This window comes from Arachis hypogaea, chromosome 11 (genome assembly GCF_003086295.3).
Source record: "Arachis hypogaea cultivar Tifrunner chromosome 11, arahy.Tifrunner.gnm2.J5K5, whole genome shotgun sequence".
Classification (NCBI taxonomy): domain Eukaryota; kingdom Viridiplantae; phylum Streptophyta; class Magnoliopsida; order Fabales; family Fabaceae; genus Arachis; species Arachis hypogaea.
The window spans coordinates 144,060,479-144,079,833 of record NC_092046.1 but is presented as its reverse complement, the minus strand read 5'-3'; the positions used below and the strand labels follow the sequence as shown (position 1 = coordinate 144,079,833).

General features: G+C 31.2%; 4 protein-coding genes and 1 long non-coding RNA gene across 5 annotated transcripts; 1 reads left to right on the top strand and 4 right to left on the bottom strand.

Annotated features, from left to right (window-relative positions):
- The first annotated feature begins 227 nt into the window (after nt 1–227).
- LOC112723238 (uncharacterized) lies at nt 228–857 on the top strand. The gene has a single exon (XM_025774504.3). It carries the CDS (start codon nt 228–230, stop codon nt 855–857), a length of 630 nt encoding a protein of 209 aa, XP_025630289.2.
- Nucleotides 858–4,231: 3,374 nt separating this feature from the next.
- Nucleotides 4,232–5,939, bottom strand: LOC112723237 (stress-response A/B barrel domain-containing protein HS1). Its single transcript, XM_025774503.3, has 2 exons — nt 5,536–5,939; nt 4,232–4,515 (listed from the first exon to the last, which is right to left on the bottom strand). Exons 1-2 carry the CDS (start codon nt 5,673–5,675, stop codon nt 4,326–4,328), a joined length of 330 nt encoding a protein of 109 aa, XP_025630288.1. The 5' UTR covers nt 5,676–5,939; the 3' UTR covers nt 4,232–4,325.
- A 1,291-nt stretch (nt 5,940–7,230) lies between these two features.
- On the bottom strand, nt 7,231–8,099 carry LOC112723236 (pathogenesis-related protein 2-like). Its single transcript, XM_025774502.2, has 2 exons — nt 7,823–8,099; nt 7,231–7,735 (listed from the first exon to the last, which is right to left on the bottom strand). The coding sequence occupies exons 1-2, from the start codon at nt 7,998–8,000 to the stop codon at nt 7,440–7,442; spliced, it is 474 nt and encodes a 157-aa protein (XP_025630287.1). The 5' UTR covers nt 8,001–8,099; the 3' UTR covers nt 7,231–7,439.
- A 2,577-nt stretch (nt 8,100–10,676) lies between these two features.
- LOC112723235 (pathogenesis-related protein 2-like) lies at nt 10,677–12,115 on the bottom strand. The gene is made up of 2 exons (XM_025774501.3): nt 11,254–12,115; nt 10,677–11,162 (listed from the first exon to the last, which is right to left on the bottom strand). Exons 1-2 carry the CDS (start codon nt 11,429–11,431, stop codon nt 10,867–10,869), a joined length of 474 nt encoding a protein of 157 aa, XP_025630286.1. The 5' UTR covers nt 11,432–12,115; the 3' UTR covers nt 10,677–10,866.
- A 1,848-nt stretch (nt 12,116–13,963) lies between these two features.
- On the bottom strand, nt 13,964–15,853 carry LOC140176465 (uncharacterized). Its single transcript, XR_011868023.1, has 2 exons — nt 14,348–15,853; nt 13,964–14,210 (listed from the first exon to the last, which is right to left on the bottom strand). It is a non-coding gene; the product is annotated as an uncharacterized lncRNA (long non-coding RNA).
- Between the last annotated feature and the right edge of the window lie 3,502 nt (nt 15,854–19,355).

Below are 19,355 nucleotides of genomic sequence, written 5' to 3'. Positions count from 1 at the left end.
ATGCCCAAATCACCAAAATAACAACTAGGGTACCGGCTCTCCTCCGCTGTAACCCTAACAAAAGGATTTTACCAAAGTTACACTTTTTAGCCTCCAAAGGTGCTTCTAACTCTGACATTCTCCGAATTGTAACTGGCTACCCTGAATTACTGCTTCTTGGCCTCAAGAACAGTATAGTTCCTGCTTTTGATTTGATCAGGAGGTTCTTACCCTCTGATAAAAAAACCATGAATTGTGTAATTTCATCCCCTGCATCCATTGGTCACTTCTATGTAAGCAAGAATGTGAAATTGCTTCTTGATGAGGGCTTAACTCATTCCCACATTAAGCGCTTGTTTCAATGCAGGCCTTCTATATTATCCACTTCTACTTTGTGGAAAACTGTGGCAGAAGTGAAGAAATTAGGGATTGATCCTTCTTTGATGAATTTCAGTGTGGCATTGATGGCTAAGAAGGCTGTGGCGAAATCCGGGTGGGATGCCAAAGTTGAAGCCTGTAAGACTTGGGGTTGGTCGGAGGAACAGTTTTCCGATGTGTTTAGGAAGCATGCGCAGTTTATGCTTCGGTCCGAGAAGAAAATCATAGCAGTCATGAGCTTTTGGGTTGGTAAGCTTGGTTGGGATCCTTCGGTGCTGTGTGTGGCGCCGGTAATCTTTGGATTGAGCTTGGAAAAAAGAATTATTCCAAGGGCTTTGGTTGTGCAGTATCTTCTCTCCAAAGGTTTGATGAAGAAGGATGCTAGCTTAGCTACACCATTTTATCTGACTGACAAGAAGTTCCTGGAAAGATATGTGACACGTTTTGAGAAGCATCATTCATCTCAGCTATTAAAGCTATTACATAGCAAAACATGTTAGCATTTGATTGAACTGTCATTTCTTCAGTTAGAATATTTGTATACCTTGACACAGTTGTAGACTCTTGATAATAGTGATGCAAGAGTTGCAGTGATTGTTTTAGAATTTTTATGTGAAATGAAGTGATTAGTGCCTTTTTAATAAATTTGGAGAAAGGTTAGCCTTGTTACTGGCTGACTTGTATGAAAGGAAGAAGGGGATAATGTGGATTCTATTGTTACCATGATGATATTCACACTTGCTGAGAAGAAGAGTTAATCAACAAAGATCTTTGAGATGTTGTCTGTAGTGATTAGAGCAGATTTGGCAAAAGAATTTCGGCTAAGACTCCTGTTAAGTTGATCTATGCATACTAATTTCTAACTTAAAAATCAGCACAATAGAATAATCAAACCTATCATATTAGCATAATTAAGCCTCAAAATAGTAGAATAATCAAATTTGTTTACAATAGTACAATAAAAAAAATTGACATGTTAAAAAAAATTGACATGCTAAATTTGTACTTCTATAGATAATGGCGTGGCTAAGGCCAACTGATTTAATTTCTTGGGTTATCTTTTGAAAATTTTAAATTAGTTACATTAATCTTCTCATCACTTGTCAGAGTTTGCTGATATGACATATTAAGTGACTCAAAGTTCCTTTTAATTTGGGCTATGTGGTGTTATTTATTGTATCACGTTAGCAAATTTTGATGCCATCAATAATATAACCAGTAAAGAAAAGTGAGTCATTAGATGAAATTTTACACCAATCTCACACCATTAAAAGTCTCATTAATAGCTATTTGATGACTATAAATCCCAAAAATTACTAACCCCTAACATTTCTCATAAAAGTAATAAAATAACTTATAAGATTAATTTAAAATCTTTGAAAAATAAATTTAATTAAAATAATCTTTTGGGACCAATTTAGATAACAACAAAGAATTTAATCGATTACTCATTATTTGTAACACTTTAGTGATGGGAGTGAATTGAGAAGGTAGTATTGAACAAGACACATGTTGCTCTTGAGTTTATATTCTGAAAGACAACACTTTCTAAATGTTTATATTTACATTCTATGATATCTTATACAAACACAATACCACAATGTTTCAGTTGAGTGCGAAGTAGGGATGTTAAATGGGGCGGTCCGTCCCCATAATTAATCTTCGTCCTTGTCCCGTTTTTCATTATGGGAGAATAATCGTCCCTATCTTCATTCTCTGCGTTTTTTGCGTTATCCACGGGTCCCATTTTCTATTTCTCTATGTTTAACATTCATATGAAAATTATAATAAAAAATAGAGTAATTACCCAAATCAGTCCCGAAGATTTTAGAATCGAACATTTTAGTCTCCAAAAAAAATTAATATACAGATTAATCACCAAGGTTTTACTCCGGCAGACAAATCAGTCCCGGTTTATTTTTTGGCAGTGTAATTATCCAGATCAGTCCCCAAAGATTTTAAAAACAGACATTTTAGTCCACAAGAAAAATTAATGTACAAATCAATCCCCAACGTTTCTCTCTATTAAACATAATAGTCCCCTGTCCAAAAATGAAATAAAATAAAATAATTATTATTATTAATTGCACAATAATATTGTACTATATTTTTTGTATTTTTTGAACAAAAATAATCATAAATTTATTCATTAAATTCTTATATATATATATAATAATAATAATAATAATAATAATAATAAATAAAATTATTAGAGATTATTTTACAAGAAATTCAAGATTAAAATTATTTGATATTTTTGTATTTAATATAATTAAAAGATGTACTATTTAAAAAAAATGTATTTAATATAATTCAAATTAAAATATTTTCTTTTAATACATATTTTTAATACAAACATATATATATATATATAGGACATCTTTTAATTATATTAAATACAAAAATATCAAATAATTTTAACTTTAATTTTTTTTTTAAAATAATCTCTAATAATTTTATTATTATTATTATTGAGTGACTATATATATATATATATATATATATATATATATATATATATATATATATATATATATATATATATATATATATAAAAGAATTTAATGAATAAATTTATCATTCTTTTTGTCCAAAAAATATAGTACAATATTATTGTGCAATTAATAATAATAATAATAATTTTATTTTATTTTATTTTTGGATGGGAGACTATTATGTCTAATAGAGAGAAACGTTGGGAATTGATTTGTATATTAGTTTTTCTTGGGGACTAAAATGTCCGTTTTTAAAATCTTTGGGGACTGATTTGGGTAATTACACTGCCGAAAAATGAACTAGGGACTGATTTGTCTGCCGGAGTAAAACCTTGGGGATTAATCTGTGTATTAATTTTTCTTGGGGACTAAAATGTCCGATTCTAAAATTCTCAAGGACTGATTTGGGCAATTACTCTAAAAAATATAAAAAAAAACAAAAAAACAAATTACAAAATATTATTACAAACACACAAATATATCTTATTCAAGATTATAAGTCTAGAAATATAACTTAGCAAATCATAGTCCATAAAATAAAATCTTGAACAATAGGATTAGGATTTTTCAATGAGTGAAATTACTAAAAAGACCCCTATATTAAAAATAAAGCAAGGATTATTAGTAAGTTAAAAAATTAGGAAAATTATCGAGGATGGGATGGGATCCCCGCTCGAGTCCCCGCACCTGTGTTAGGAGAATTTCGCTCCCCATTCCCATAGGAAAATTCCCCACCATTGGAGCCCCATTCGGGACAATTCTCGCGGGAATCCCTGCCTCTTGAGGATTTTTGACACCCCTAGTGCGAAGCCTGGTTTACACCCTTTCTTTGTGGGGGTGGCTGTGTTCCTATTCTCTTCATTTGTGTCCGTACCGATGGCCAACTAGTAGTACAAGATTTCTTTCTTCAACTTCTATAGTTATAAGACTGTATGGTTCTTTAGACGGGTGAGAATGGTGTACTCCACCATTGGAGAAATCAATGGAGACTGTACATCAATGGTGTAGCCCGCCTAAACATTCAAGACTACTTACTTCATGGAACATTAGTTGCTCTTTTTCTATATGAATAATGTTAGTTACTTGGTTCAGTTGGTTATGACTTATGAGTACTCTATTCAATTCATCCTTTTTTTTTTGAGGTATTTGATAGGTAGTTTGCAATTCTTAAAACTTTTAAATATTAAAAAATTTATTCAATCACAAGCATGTGTACTAAACCCTAATAACTCCATTGTTCATTGTTCATTTATTATTTATCAAAATCAACACAATAATAACTCCATTGTCACAGAAAAAAAAACTTTGACATATATATATATATATATATATATATATATATATATATATATATATATATAACAGAGGTACACAAATGCTGCCCAGAGGAAACCATGCTTATTTGTTTGTAAGTTCTAACACAACAATGGTGGCATAACACACACTCACATAGTTGTAGTAGTAGTATTGGAATCAAACGTGAAGTGTGGTAGGCTTATAATCAATGACGATGACTTTGTCCAAACAGGGAAGAAACAAGTTTGCATATTCAACATGTGCAGGGTGAGCTACATACTCTGCAACGCCTTCAGTACTCTCAAAAGTTGACTCAAACACGTGTGTAAAACCTTGATGCATGTTCTCAGCACTTACATCCTTTCCCCTGTAATAACGGAATCATAATTCCACATTCAATAAAATGAATACACATGCATGTTTAGACTTTAGAAAGTAAGATGTTATAGTAAAATGACATTTCCCAAAGATCTAGATAACTTCAATCTTGTTTATCACATGACAGCACATAATTTTAACTAGAATCCAGACTTCTATTTCATCAAGGCTACTCTAAGTGACTGTTAGATATAAAATTATTCATATACTTCACCCAATAGTTTGAAGTTTTCGAGAGAACTGATTCATCACATGCACCAACCATTTGTCCCAAAAGCTAACTTGTAAGAAGAAGCATATAAATGATTTTATATCTAATTACCATTACAGCTGTTATAATTATCCATGAGAAACTTATTGAATATGAAAAGGCTTCGAACGAGTCAAAATTTACAACCATGAAGCATACTATGCCAGCTCTAACAATGGCATGTTCTCTCAGATTTTGGTGCGACCAAACCGAAACCATATTGTTTCCATCTGTAATTGCCATCAACACAGTTGAGACATCATCTGGAATTGACTTAGGTAATGACATAAAGATTTGGAGAATTTTCCATCAAAGCAAAGACAAAATCAGAAGTAGTAACAAAGAATCAAAAAATAAGAATATAAAATGCGGAACTCTCTTATCCAATCCAACCTTAATATCATTCCATAGTCATCTCCAAGTTCATGAGTAAAGGGAAAGAACAAAAAATAAATCAAATAGATGATTCCAAGTACCAACATCACTAAAGGACTCGTGAATGCAGAAAATCATAGATCTTTGATCTTACAAAACCCCGCAATTTCAGTGAAGGAAATTAAGGATCTCAGCAAGACTTGAACAGTACCAAATTTGAAGACTGAAAGCTGAGAGTCCACAACACCAAATTGATGAGAAAACATATAATACTCAAGAGAAACCTAACTAACCAGATCTCAAATCATTGATTAAGCTAATCTTGACTTAATTGGAGTGATGTAAGATATAGAGGTTAGGGGAAAAGGAGTATAGAGCATTTACCATTGGAAAGCTTTCATGGAAGGGACGAGAGAGACGAGATTGGCATAACCATTGATGAGTTCCTCAATCTGCTGAGGGCTAATATCGTCCTTGAACTTTGCCACCACTATGTGCTTCACTACTCCTTTTGCTTCCTCCATTCTCTTTTTTCCCACTCTCTCCTCTTCTCTGCGTTCTGAGTTATCTTCTTCTGCCTTATATGCATCAAAAATAATATATTTTTTTTAAAGTAAAAAAATATATATGGTTTTTTTTTTTTTTTACATAAATATGATTATTTTTTCCTTTTTCTTTTTCTTCTCTCGGCGTCTACTATTTATCTGCACGTTCTTATGTTTCATAAAAATCATTGGAAGTATAAAAAAAGTTATTAGATTAATTGAATAAAAAAAAGATTTTTTAAAGTAATAATGCTAGTAAAATAATAGAGTGATATTTTAATTATTTTTAAATTTATAATATTTATTATTTATGAATTCTACTATCTTAATAAAAAATAATTAATGGTATATTTGTTTTCTTTAAAGTAACAATATAATTTTAGAGAAGTTGGATCTAATTAAATATACATTAATTTAGGCAAATATTACTACACTAAAAAAGAAATCCTAAAACTAATTTATTACTAAAAATAATTAAAAAAAACAAAAAATAATTTAATAGTGATTGTATCAACTCGATATCTTCATCGAATTAGAGCGGGTGAACTATAATCCAGACTTGGTTGAGGTATTTTCTCAAGTGTTTTTTTTTTTTGTTTTTGGATCAAATCTGGATCACTTCGATTGCGGGATAACATATGTAAAAAATGTTTTGGGTTCAGATCGAATCGGTTCATATTGGATGGACCATGTACACCCCTAATTCATATTTATTATACTCTTTAAGTATTTGTACAAAAAATATAATAATATTAAAAATAAAAAATATATTAAAATTAATTTTTTTTTAATTTATAAATATAATTTTATTTATTTATGTAATACTTATAATAAAAATATCATGGATAAAAAATAATATATTTTTAGTTTTCAGGTTTAATCAATCGAAATATCATGGATAAAAAATAATATATTTTTAGTTTTTAGGTTTAATCGAATCGGTATTAATGATGACTAAATTTGATTAGATTAATTGTTTAATCAATTTAAGTAACAACTCAACTCGAATTGATGACTAAGTGACTAAGTGTTTGTTTGGGTATTATTATTCTGTTAAAAAAAAGATCTTTTTAGCGTGTTTGGCAAATTTCTAGTAATAAAAGTAAAAGCACTAGAAAAATAAAAAAAAAACATCTTTTTTGAAAAGCTGTAATTTACATCTTTTTTTAAAAGATCTTTTTTCTTAAAAAAAAATGTTTTTCATATAATAAATAAACAAAAAAATACTTTTATATTGTTATACCCAAACATAATTGATAGATAAAAAGATCTTTTTGTATGAAATATCCAAACATAAAAATTATTTTTACTTCTCCATAAGATCTTTTAAAAAAAGATAACTCGAAAAAGATCTTTTCTTAGAAGCTCACCCAAACAAGCCCTAAATTTTTTATCTGATCGGACTGGGTTTGATAACTATGTTAAATACTAAACTCTCATTGTAAAATCTAAATATAAACTATTGATATAAAATGGGATAAAATATGTCTTTTAATTTATAGCAAATAAGCTACCGAGTAAAAAGATATTTGGATAGTATAATAAATTAATAATCATTCAAATTTCTTTGATACTAAATTGTATTGATATGAACTATGAAGCCCAGACAAAGCTACATCAAAAAAACAAAGAAAAGCAACACTTATTTTTCTTATTACATAGAAAAAAAGCAATTACTTGAAGCATACACACACACAAACATGCTCAAAAGAAAAAGTGCATATCAAGATGGAGCAAAGTGTTCTAATATTGAGCAGGGTTGGCCAAGACGTAACCCTCAATAGCCTTGAAGAGAGCTTCACCCTTGGCCTTACCTTTCTTCATGTCTTCCTCCTCTGGCTTCGCATCTCCTTTGGAGTGGAACTTCACACTCAGCTTCCCTATGGATCCTCCGTTGGGTCCTTCAACCAGCTTTGTCTCAAATGTTATCTTCTCCGCCGTGGGAGGCAGAGCCACTCCTCCAACAACGCTGTAGTTGTATGCATAGTTAGCCTCATCTATTGCCTCCACCTTGTGCAAGATAAACTTGGTTTCTCCATCTGCATATATATCATTATTATTATTACAATTCACAACACATAATTATCACATATATAGTATGTCTACTGAATTGAATAGTTACTGACCTTCGACAATGGTGAGTTTCTTGATGGTTCCAGGACCACCGTTTCCCTCGACGATTTCAACACTCTTGACGTCATCAATAATCTTAGGGGTGAGAGAGTCGGCATCCTTCATAGCATTGTAAAGCTTAGCAGGGGGTAGGGTGGAGGTGATTTCATCCTCGAAAGTGAAGACGGCCATGATTGTGAATTAAGAAGCTAAGGGAAGGAATGAGAAGTAGATGGTAAGAAGTGAGGTTAAATTAGTTTTGTAGTGTGTGTGTGGTTGATGAAGAGAGGAATGGGTTCTATTTATAGGCATAGAATGGGGTCATGAGGAATGAGGATGAGATGGTGTGTATGTGAACTTATGAACGTGCTGACTCATTGCTACGCCGGTCATGTTATTCGTTGATTTTTCATTTTTCTTTCCATTGCTGCTTGGCTGAAGAATATTAATTATTGTTGGAGACTGGTTTAATTTAAGCTTTAAATTGTCAAACATTGCTATCTCGGAAGCATTGAAATTCAAAGAAGGCGTTCTGTTCCGTTAATATTGAATGTTTACGCATACTTGATGAAATAAATTATAGTGCAAGTATTGAACACAAAACTAGAAGCAGAGCAGAATGCAATTGCATTTCAAGTTGATCAAAATTTATAGACGACGCCCTTCTAGAATTTCCATTATTTAGTAATGCTAGTGAGATAATAAAAAAGGCCTAAATTTTTAAATAAAAAATTAGTTCAGACAATCTAAATTTTTAAATAAAACAAGTTTAAATAACTAAACTTTTATTATTTTTCAAACATTATTGTTTTCATATTAGGTATGTGTATCATTTTCATTCATATACTTTTGTTTATTAAGTATAAAACATGCCTATGACTAGGAATAATAATAATAATAAAAAAATTGTCTTCAATGTTAGGAAGAAAAAAGACTAATACTTTGAACAAATTTAATATTTGTTCTGTTCTTGTATTAATCATGTGATGGATGTATATATTGACTTTAAAAAAGTTGAGCTTATTTTCTTTTTTTTTTTTTTTTGGAAATGAGTTATATTTTGTTTTTAAAAAGCACAGAGAGCTGCGATAGGTACTTACAAAACTATTCTAATACTTAAGTGAATAAGTTGAATATTTTTTTATGATTTATAATGAAAGGAATTAGCGGATTCCACCTAGTGGAACAAAATTTTATTGTTGTTGTATAATGAAAGGAATTAAAAACGGACCTCCATCCTTTCTATTTTTGAGTTTTTTCTTATAGATGATGAGTTACCCTTTTTTCAATCTTCAGCTGTTCATCTAGAAATCAATAATTATAATGAAGGCGATAAGTTATTTATCCATTATCGACTTACTGATTTTCTTTTGTTCTTTTCTTATATAATGTTCATCCATCTTTTTAAGAAAAAAATCATGTAATTTTGTTTATTGCACAACTGTCAAGAACCTTGGAATTTAAAGTAATTTAAAGATAATATCAATATATAATCCTTACTTAATAAAGAGAGATGATAGAATTAAGTGGCATTTTTTTATGATTTATGAGTTGGAGAGGATGAATTTTAGTGAAAAATATTTTTTTTTTAATTTGGGAGTTAGTATTTATTATCTTTTATTTTATTTTTGTGAAAGGTTAACTTTTTAGTTATTTTAAATAATTCCATTAGACAAACAATGAAAATTGTAAGCAATGTAAATAATAGACTACATCTCAAGTCCACTAAACATAAATAAACCTAATTAATTTAAACTTTAAAATTAAAATTAACTTTTTTTTTAATTTATTGTTTACGTTATTCAAAGAAAACATTTTCCTCTACTTTCTCTATTTTAAATTAACTAGGAAATTTTAACTTTATTTCTTTTTAACTTGTACAAAAGAATTTTTTTTATACCACACAGCTACACAAGACAGAACAAAACAAATCAAGGTATTTAAATCATCAATAGAAGATATCCATCAGTAATGAACCACTTATTCTTTTCAGATGACTAAATTCTTTTCCGTAAGGCCTCTTCAAAATTCTTTCATAACATCCTCTTTATGCTCCTGCAGTATGAAAACATAAATAGCAAGAAAGTGAATCTACAAAAATAAGCAATATTCTTTAGCAATAACACCCCCTTGAACTCGGGAAATATGTGGCTGAGATTATGAATATAGACTACATAGGAGCTCAAGATAACTACTTCGGACCACTATAACTTGTGCAACGATAAAAAAAAGATTACCTTTGGCGTAAGTAAAGAAAAAATCCAGAAGAAAGCACAATATTAGAAGAGAAAAATCTCCTGTTAGCTGGAGGAAGAAATGTGCTAATTAAGACAGTGGATAAAGCAATTCCCATACAAACATTGTCTGACTTCCTATTAGATGATATCCATCATATTCTGAACCAATTTTAGTGGAGTTAAAAAGGAGATGAGAGAAGAATGACTTGGATCAATTGAGAGACCCTAAGAAAGACTAAAGCGAGAGGTAGGCTCCGTTTCAAGGACCTGAGGGCACACAAGTTTATCTTAATGCCATGACTAGTACAATTTGGATTTGGTAATTTTTTAAATTCAATGTTGATAGACCACTTTAATTTGATATATCAATGTAACAGAAAAAAAATGGAAAACCGATCACATCATCATCGTTATTATTACTAGTGTCGCCTGTGGACAGATTATAATACATATATAACACTACTTTGGGTTTATAATTTTTTATCCAACCAGAAACCGAATTTGATAATTATACTAATTAATACTATACTTTGATAGTAAAATCTAAATATAAACTATTGATATAAAATGGGATAAAATATGACTTTTGAGCAAATAAGTTACTGAGTAAAAAGATATTTAGATGGTATGATAATCATTCAAATTTCTTAGATATTAAATTTTATTGATATATATGAAGCCCAGACAAAGCTACAGCAAAAAAATAAAGAAAGCAACACTTATTTTTCTTATTACATAGAAAAAACCAATTACTTGAAGCATGCGCACACACAAACATGCTCAAAAGAAAGCAAGTGCATATCAAGATGGAGCAAAGTGTTCTAATATTGAGTAGGGTTGGCCAAAACGTAACCCTCAATAGCCTTGAAGAGAGCTTCGCCCTTGGCCTTACCCTTCTTCATGTCTTCCTCCTCTGGCTTCGCTTCTCCTTTCGAGTGGAACTTCACACTCAGCTTCCCGATGGATCCTCCGTTGGGTCCTTCTACCAGCTTCGTCTCAAATGTTATCTTCTCCGCCGTGGGAGGCAGCGCCACTCCTCCAACCACGCTGTAGTTGTATGCATAGTTAGCCTCATCTATTGCCTCCACTTTGTGTAAGATAAACTTGGTTTCTCCATCTGCATATATATCATTATTATTATTACAATTTACAACACATAATTATCACACATATAGTATGTATGTATACTGAATTGAATAGTTACTGACCCTCGACAATGGTGAGTTTCTTGATGGTTCCAGGACCACCGTTTCCCTCAACGATTTCAACACTCTTGACGTCATCAATAATCTTAGGGGTGATGGAATCGGCATCCTTCATAGCATTGTAAAGCTTGGCAGGGGGCAGGGTGGAGGTGATTTCATCCTCGAAAGTGAAGACGGCCATGATTGTGAATTAAGAAGCTAAGGGAAGGAATGAGAAGTAGATAGTAATAAGTGAGGTTAGCTTTGTAGTGTGTGGTTGATGAAGAGAGGAGTGGGTTCTATTTATAGGCATAAAATGGGGTGATGGGAATTGAGGATGGGATGGTGTGTATGTGAATGTGAAGTTATGAACGTGCTGACTCATTGTCAAACATTGCTATTTCGTAAGCATTGAAATTCAAAGAAGGCGTTCTGTTCCGTTAACATTGAATGTTTACGCATACTTGATGAAATAAATTATAGTGAAATATTGAACGCAAAACCAGATGCAGAATGCAGTGGCATTTCAAGTTAGATCAAAATGTATAGACGCCATGCTCTTCTAGAACTCCCAATTTTTTAAGGTAAGTTAGTGAGATAATAAAAATATTTAAATTTTTAAATAAAAAATAAATTTAAATAATTTAAATTTATTAAATAAAATAAATTTAGTCTATTTGAATTAATTTTTTATTATTTTTAAATATTATTTTTAGATGTGTATTATTTTCATTCTACACACACCATATATTTTTATAATTTGTAGTCATCAATTAATTATCATTAGTATTTTTTATAGTGTGATATTATATTTAATAATATAAAATTACTCATTTTTCTTTTACTGATAAAGTGTTGGTCTCTTAAGAGTAAAGTATTATTTTTGTCCCCGACGTCTGACGTAAGTCCTAAAGTTATCCCTAACGTTTCAATCCTCCTATTTAAATTCCTAACGTTTCAAAACTGACTCAATATTGTCCTGCCGTTAGGGATCCGTTAACAGAATTGACGGCGGGGCAAAATTGAGACGATTTTAAAACGTTAGGGACTTAGATAGGACGAAAACATTGGAGACAAAAATGATACGTAGAAATAAATTTTAATTTTATCATTCAATAATATCAATTTTTTACTATATATAGTATTCAATTATTTTTAAACCACATCTAAGTAAATTACACTTAATCATATTACTTTCATTTTAAATATATTTTTTTATAATTTTACTCTTAAAGATTTTTAGTTATCATGAAAAAAATAATATATATACAACAAAATATAAATTATACATTTTGTCTCTAATATATCAAAATTCTTTAAAATTATAAAAATAAATTTAATTAAAATGAAAGTAATGTGATTAAGTGTAATTTATTTAGATGTAATTAAAAAATAATTGAATACTATGTACAGTAAAAAATTAATATTATTGAAAGATAAAATTAAATTAAAATTTATTTTTATTTATCGTTTTGGTCACTAACATTTTCGTCCTATTTAAGTCCCTAACGTTTCAAAATCGTCTCAATTTTGTCCCGCCGTCAATTCTGTTAACGGATCCGTAACAGCAGGACAACATTGAGTCAATTTTAAAACACTAGGAACTTAAAAAAGACGATTAAAACGATAGAAATAACTTTAGGACTTACCCCAAACGTTGGAGACAAAAACGATACTTTACTCTTTTCTGTAATAATAATAATAATAATAATAATAATAATAATAATAATAATAATAATAAATTTGTCATGCTAGATGTTGGAACCAGGAATCAAAAACTACTTGAAGATCATCAATAGTATTAAAATATTTTTTTAATATAGATGAATAATTAAATATGTTTTTAAATTATTTATTAATTTATATTTTAAAATTATAAAATTAAATAGTTTAATTAATTTAAAAAGATCATTTTTGTTTAATAAGAAAAAAAGGTATTTATGTCTTTTTATAAAATTAAATAAAAAAATTATTTTTATTTTTATTATATTATAAGGGTGTTTCAGTAAAAATAGTGATATGATATATATATTTTTAAAAAAACATTAGATGCTGAAATAGAAAATAAATTTCACATGTCATATTGTTATTTGGCCACATTTTTAAAGTATCAGTATATATAATTTTATGATCGTACCATAATAAAAACCTTTAAAAAAATACCACCACCACTCCAATATTAAAAAAGTTTTTCTTACAATATCCAAATATATAAAAAATTATAGAAAACGACTTAAAGTTTAAGTTATATAAAAAAAATGATTGTATATTTATCAAAATAAAAAGTTCGACACTTTCTATAATAATAATCTTATTCTGTGTTTTATGTCCATACATGTTAATTAATTAAATTTTAAAATAAAAAAGAGTTAAAAAAGACAAAGAAAGATGTTTGTTGTAATGTAAAGACTTTGACTTAAAAAAGAATTCATTGTCGACTTGCTGGTAGTTTTGTTGAATTATTGAAACTGCTTCTATTTTGTTTTATTTTGCTATTCTGTTGAATTACTTTTAAGTTTTGAAGTGATTTAGTATGATTTATCGAGTGTTGGAGGTTTTGGATCAAGTCAACAACCAGCAAGTCAACAACAATGAAATAAACAAGTCAACAACCAGCAGCAATCCATCAAATATACGTTATTGGCTCCTATTTTGTGCTTTATTGTCATCAAAATGCAGTGAAGAGGATTTGCATATCTCTGGATGCATTTTATACATGTCATGATAAAAAAAAATCAAGAAAATGATTCAGCTTTCATCATAAAACAGGACAATGTAAAATTATAGTCATCTTTACCTTACAAAAAAAAGTCATAAATTAGAACAACACTAAAATTAAAATAACATAAATTAGAACACCAAACCACAAACTCAAATTAAATAATTAAAACAGAGAACACTATGAACTTAGATAATAAAAATAAGAACACAGAACAAATTTTCAGACAGAAATGTTCAAACAGAACCACAAATTGCCAAAGCTGCAAGAACAAATTAAAAAGAACAGAACCAAAAATCCGAAATCAAAAATCATATAGCAAAATAAAAATAGGACTAATTATTAAAACAGAACAAAGAACAACTAATTAGATAAAAAAAATTAAAACAAATAATTTACCTGAAAACTAAGAGGCATCCCCATTCTAGATGCAGTGGAATGGCTACTGCGATGACTACAACAACGCAAGGACGACAGTGGCTACGAACTCGCGAAGGACGACGAACGACGGCTCTGGTGCATGGAGGACGACGGGGAGAGAGAACTGCTACGACAAAGGGAGAAGGAGAGAAAAGAGTCGCACCGCCGCGATGGTGCTGTCCGACGGCATTGAAAGCGGGGAAGGGGGAGGAGTTTTCGGCGCTGAGAGGTGGTGAGAGCTTAAAGGATTGGATACTAGAGAGAGGCTAAGCGGAGTTAGGGTTATTGGTGGGAGGGGATGGGATGCGCAATTCGGCGGGGCTGAGAGGGGCTACTGGGAGGGGCTGGGAGGCGCTGTTCGGCGGGGATGGAAGGGGCTGGAGGCTCTGTTTTGCGGGGATGGGAGGGACTTGGTGGACGAAATTGTGATCACTATTCTTTAAGTTGTATGAAATTATTATTGTGACACCAGTTGAATTCACAACTCCGTTCAACTAACCAGCAAGTGTACTGGGTCGTCCAAGTAATAAACCTTACGTGAGTAAGGGTCGATCCCACATAGATTGTTGGTATGAAGCAAGCTATGGTCACCTTGTAAATCTCAGTTAGGCAGATTAAATCCGTTTATGGGTTTTCGAAAATAAAAATAAGAAAATAGAAATAATAAAAGGGATAGAATACTCATGCAAATTCATTGGTGGGAATTTCAGATAAGCGAATGGAGATACTGTATGGCTCAAGGACGCCTGCTCTCCCATTGCTTCAACTCAATCCTTCTTACTCCTTTCCATGGCAAGCTGTATGTAGGGCATCACCGTTGTCAATGGCTACATCCCATCCTCTCAGTGAAAACGTTCCTATGCTCTGTCACAGCACGGCTAATCATCTGTCGGTTCTCAATCAGGTTGGAATAGAATCCCTTGATTCTTTTGCGCTTGTCATCACGCCCAGCCTTCAGGAGTTTGAAGCTCGTCACAGTCATTCAATCATAGAGTCCTACTCGGAATACCACAGACAAGGTTTAGACCTTCCGGATCCTCATGAATGCCGCCATCTATCTAACTTATACCACGAAGATTCTGTTGGGGAATCTAAGAGATACACATTCAAGCTCTTGTTGCATGTAGAACGGAAGTGGTTGTCAATCACGTGCGTTCATAAGTGAAAATGATGATGAGGGTTACTTATCATCACATTCATCATGTTCTTGGGTACGAATGAATATCTTGGAATAAGAATAATAGGGATTTGAATAAAAGACAATAGAATTGCATTAATACTTGAGGTACAGCAGAGCTCCACACCCTTAATCTATGGTGTGCAGAAACTCCACCGTTGAAAATACATAAGTAAAAGGTTCAGGCATGGCCGAATGGCCAGCCCCATGATCTGAGAACTAATCGTCCCAAGATGTCTAATACACTAGTAAAAAGTCCTATTTATAATAAACTAGCTACTAGGGTTTACATGAGTAAGTAATTGATGCATAAATCCACTTCCGGGGCCCACTTGGTGTATGCTTGGGCTGAGCTTGATCTATCCACGAGCTGAGGCTTTTCTTGGAGTTGAACTCCAAGTTATAACGTGTTTTGGGCGTTCAACTCCGGATCATGACGTGTTTCTGGCGTTTAACTCCAGACAGCAGCATGTACTTGGCGTTCAACGCCAAGTTACGTCATCAATTTCCGAATAAAGTATGGACTATTATATATTGCTGGAAAGCTCTAGATGTCTAGTTTCCAACGCCGTTGAGAGCGCGCCATTTGGAGTTTTGTAGCTCCAGAAAATCCATTTTGAGTGCAGGGAGGTCAGATTCCGACAGCATCAGCAGTCCTTTTGTCAGCCTTTTTCAGAGTTTTGCTCAAGTCCCTCAATTTCAGCCAGAAATTACCTGAAATCACAGAAAAACACACAAACTCATAGTAAAGTCCAGAAATGTGAATTTAACATAAAAACTAATGAAAACATCCCTAAAAGTAGCTTGAACTTACTAAAAACTACCTAAAAACAATGTCAAAAAGCGTATAAATTATCCGCTCATCACAACACCAAACTTAAATTGTTGCTTGTCCCCAAGAAACTGAAAATCAAATAGGATAAAAAGAAGAGAATATACTATAAATTTCAAAATATCAATGAATATTAATTATAATTAGATGAGCGGGACTTGTAGCTTTTTGCTTCTGAACAATTTTGGCATCTCACTTTTTCCTTTGAAGTTCAGAGTGATTGGCGTCTCTGGGAATTCAAAGTTCAGATAGTGTTATTGACTTTCCTAGTTAAGCATGTTGATTCTTGAACACAGCTACTTATGAGTCTTGGCCGTGGCCCTAAGCATTTTGTTTTCCAGTATTACCACCGGATACACAAATGCCACAGACACATGATTGGGTGAACCTTTTCTGATTGTGACTCAGCTTTGCTAGAGTCCCCAGTTAGAGGTGTCCAGAGCTCTTAAGCACACTCTTTTTGCTTTGGATCACGACTTTAACCACTCAGTCTCAAGCTTTTCACTTGGACCTTCGTGACACAAGCACATGGTTAGGGACAGCTTGATTTGGCTGCTTAGGCCTGGAGTTTATTTCCTTGGGCCCTCCTATCCATTGATGCTCAAAGCCTTGGATCTTTTTTACCCTTGCCTTTTGGTTTTAAGGGCTATTGGCTTTTTCTGCTTGCTTTTTCTTTTTCTTTCTATTTTTTTTCGCCACTTTTTTTTTTCACAAGCTTTTGCTTTTTCACTGCTTTTTCTTGCTTCAAGAATAAATTTCATGATTTTTCAGATCATCAATAACATTTCTCTTTGTTCATCATTCTTTCAAGAGCCAATAATTTTAACATTCATAAACAACAAGATTAAAAATATGCACTGTTCAAGCATTCATTCAGAAAATAAAAAGTATTGTCACCACATCAATATAATTAAATTAAATTCAAGGATAAATTCGAAATTCATGTACTTCTTGTTCTTTTGAATTAAAACATTTTTCATTTAAGAGGGGTGAAGGATTAATGGATTTATTCATAACTTTAAGACATAGTTACTAACTACTAATGATCATGTAATAAAGACACAAGTATAGATAAACATATAAAAAAACGAAAAGCAGAAGAAAAATTTAAGAACAAGGAATGAGTCCACCTTAGTGAGAGTGGCGCCTTCTTGAAGGACCATTGATGTCCTTGAGCTCTACTATGTCTCTGAATTGTTGTAATTTAGTTTCTCTTAGTTTCCTCTTCAAAGTCCTTTCAGGTTCTGGATCAGCTTTCAACAAGAATGCCTTTTTCCTTATTCCTGCTCATATGAAAGAGAAGAGGAAAATAAAAGGAAGAGGAATCCTCTATGTCATAGTAAAAAGGATCCTTATTATTAGTAGAAGAAGAAAGGGGATAATGGAAGGAAAGGATGAATAGTCTGTATAAAGAGTAAGGATAGGGGAGGTGATAAGAGATGAAGAGAAGTGTTAGTAAATAAATAAATAAATAGAAGAAGATGAGAGAGGGATTTTCGAAAATATTTTTGAAAAAGAGTTAGTAATTTCGAAAATTAAAGATGAATTAAAATTAAAATTAAAACTTGAAACAATTAGTTAATTAAAAAGAATTTTTGAAAAAGAGGGAGGTATTTTCGAAAATTAGAGAGGGAAAGGTAGTTAGGTGGTTTTGAAAAAGATAAGAAATAACCAAAAAGTCAAATTTGAAAAAGATAAGAAAATAAGTTAGATAAGATATTTTGAAATCAAATTTTGAAAAAGATAAGATAAAAAGATAAGATAAATAGATAAGATAAAAAGATATGATTGAAATTAGTTTTGAAAAAGATTTAATTTTTAAAATTAAAATTAATTACTTGACTAACAAGAAACTAAAAGATAAGATTCTAGAATTTAAAGATTGAACCTTTCTTAACAAGAAAGTAACAAACTTCAAATTTTTGAATCAACCACATTTACTTGTTAGCTAATTTTCGAAAATATGATGTAAAAGATAAGAAAAAGATTTTGAAAAATATTTTAAAAAAATTTCGAAAATTAATGAAAAAAAAGGAAAAGATTTAATTTTTGAAAAACTTTTGAAAAGATAAGATTTTTAAAATTGAAAATTTGACTTGACTTGTAAGAAACAACTAATTTTTAAAATTTTTTTACTAAGTCAACTCAAATTTTCGAAATTTAGGAGATGAAAAAGGAAAAGATATTTTTTTTATTTTTGAAATTTTTTTATGATGAGAGAGAAAAACACAAAAATGACCCAAAACAGGAAAATTTTGGATCAAAACACAAGATGCATGCAAGAACACTATGAATGTCAAGATGAACACCAAGAACACTTTGAAGATCAAGATGAACATCAAGAACATAATTTTGAAAAATTTTTGATGTAAAGAAAACATGCAAGACACTAAACTTAGAAATCTTTAATGCATGGACTCTAACAAACGAAAAATGCATATGAAAAACAACAAACAACACAAAACAAGAAATCATCAAGATCAAACAAGAAGACTTGTCAAGAACAACTTGAAGATCATGAAGAACACTATGAATGCATGGAGTTTTCGAAAAATGCAAGAAAATTTTTTAAAGCATGCAATTGACACCAAACTTAAAATTTGACTCAAGACTCAAACAAGAAACGCAAAATATTTTTTATTTTTATGATTTTCTAATTTTTTTGTATTTTTATTTTATTTTTTCGAAAATATTCTTTGAAAAAAAACGAAAATTAAAGAAAAAATTTTGAAAACTTTTTGAAAAGAAAATTACCTAATCTGAGCAACAAGATGAACCGTCAGTTGTCCATACTCGAACAATCTCCGGCAACGGCGCCAAAAACTTGGTGCACAATACCATGGCTTACATACATTCTTCACAACCTCGCACATCTAAAGCAAAAGAGTGTGCTTAAGAGCTCTTGACACCACTAACTGGGGACTCTAGCAAAGCTGAGTCACAATCTGAAAAGGTTCACCCAGTTATGTGTCTGTGGC

What these genes read in the sequence shown, in the direction of transcription:
- LOC112723238 (XM_025774504.3), top strand. Translation starts at nt 228, where the DNA reads ATGAATTGTGTAATTTCATCCCCTGCATCCATTGGTCACTTCTATGTA.
- LOC112723237 (XM_025774503.3), bottom strand. Translation starts at nt 5,675, where the DNA reads ATGGAGGAAGCAAAAGGAGTAGTGAAGCACATAGTGGTGGCAAAGTTC. An exon ending in TCCATGAAAGCTTTCCAATG is followed by an intron (nt 4,516 to 5,535) that starts GTAAATGCTCTA and finishes CCGTTATTACAG; the next exon opens with GGGAAAGGATGTAAGTGCTG.
- LOC112723236 (XM_025774502.2), bottom strand. Translation starts at nt 8,000, where the DNA reads ATGGCCGTCTTCACTTTCGAGGATGAAATCACCTCCACCCTACCCCCT. An exon ending in GAAACTCACCATTGTCGAAG is followed by an intron (nt 7,736 to 7,822) that starts GTCAGTAACTAT and finishes ATATATATGCAG; the next exon opens with ATGGAGAAACCAAGTTTATC.
- LOC112723235 (XM_025774501.3), bottom strand. Translation starts at nt 11,431, where the DNA reads ATGGCCGTCTTCACTTTCGAGGATGAAATCACCTCCACCCTGCCCCCT. An exon ending in GAAACTCACCATTGTCGAGG is followed by an intron (nt 11,163 to 11,253) that starts GTCAGTAACTAT and finishes ATATATATGCAG; the next exon opens with ATGGAGAAACCAAGTTTATC.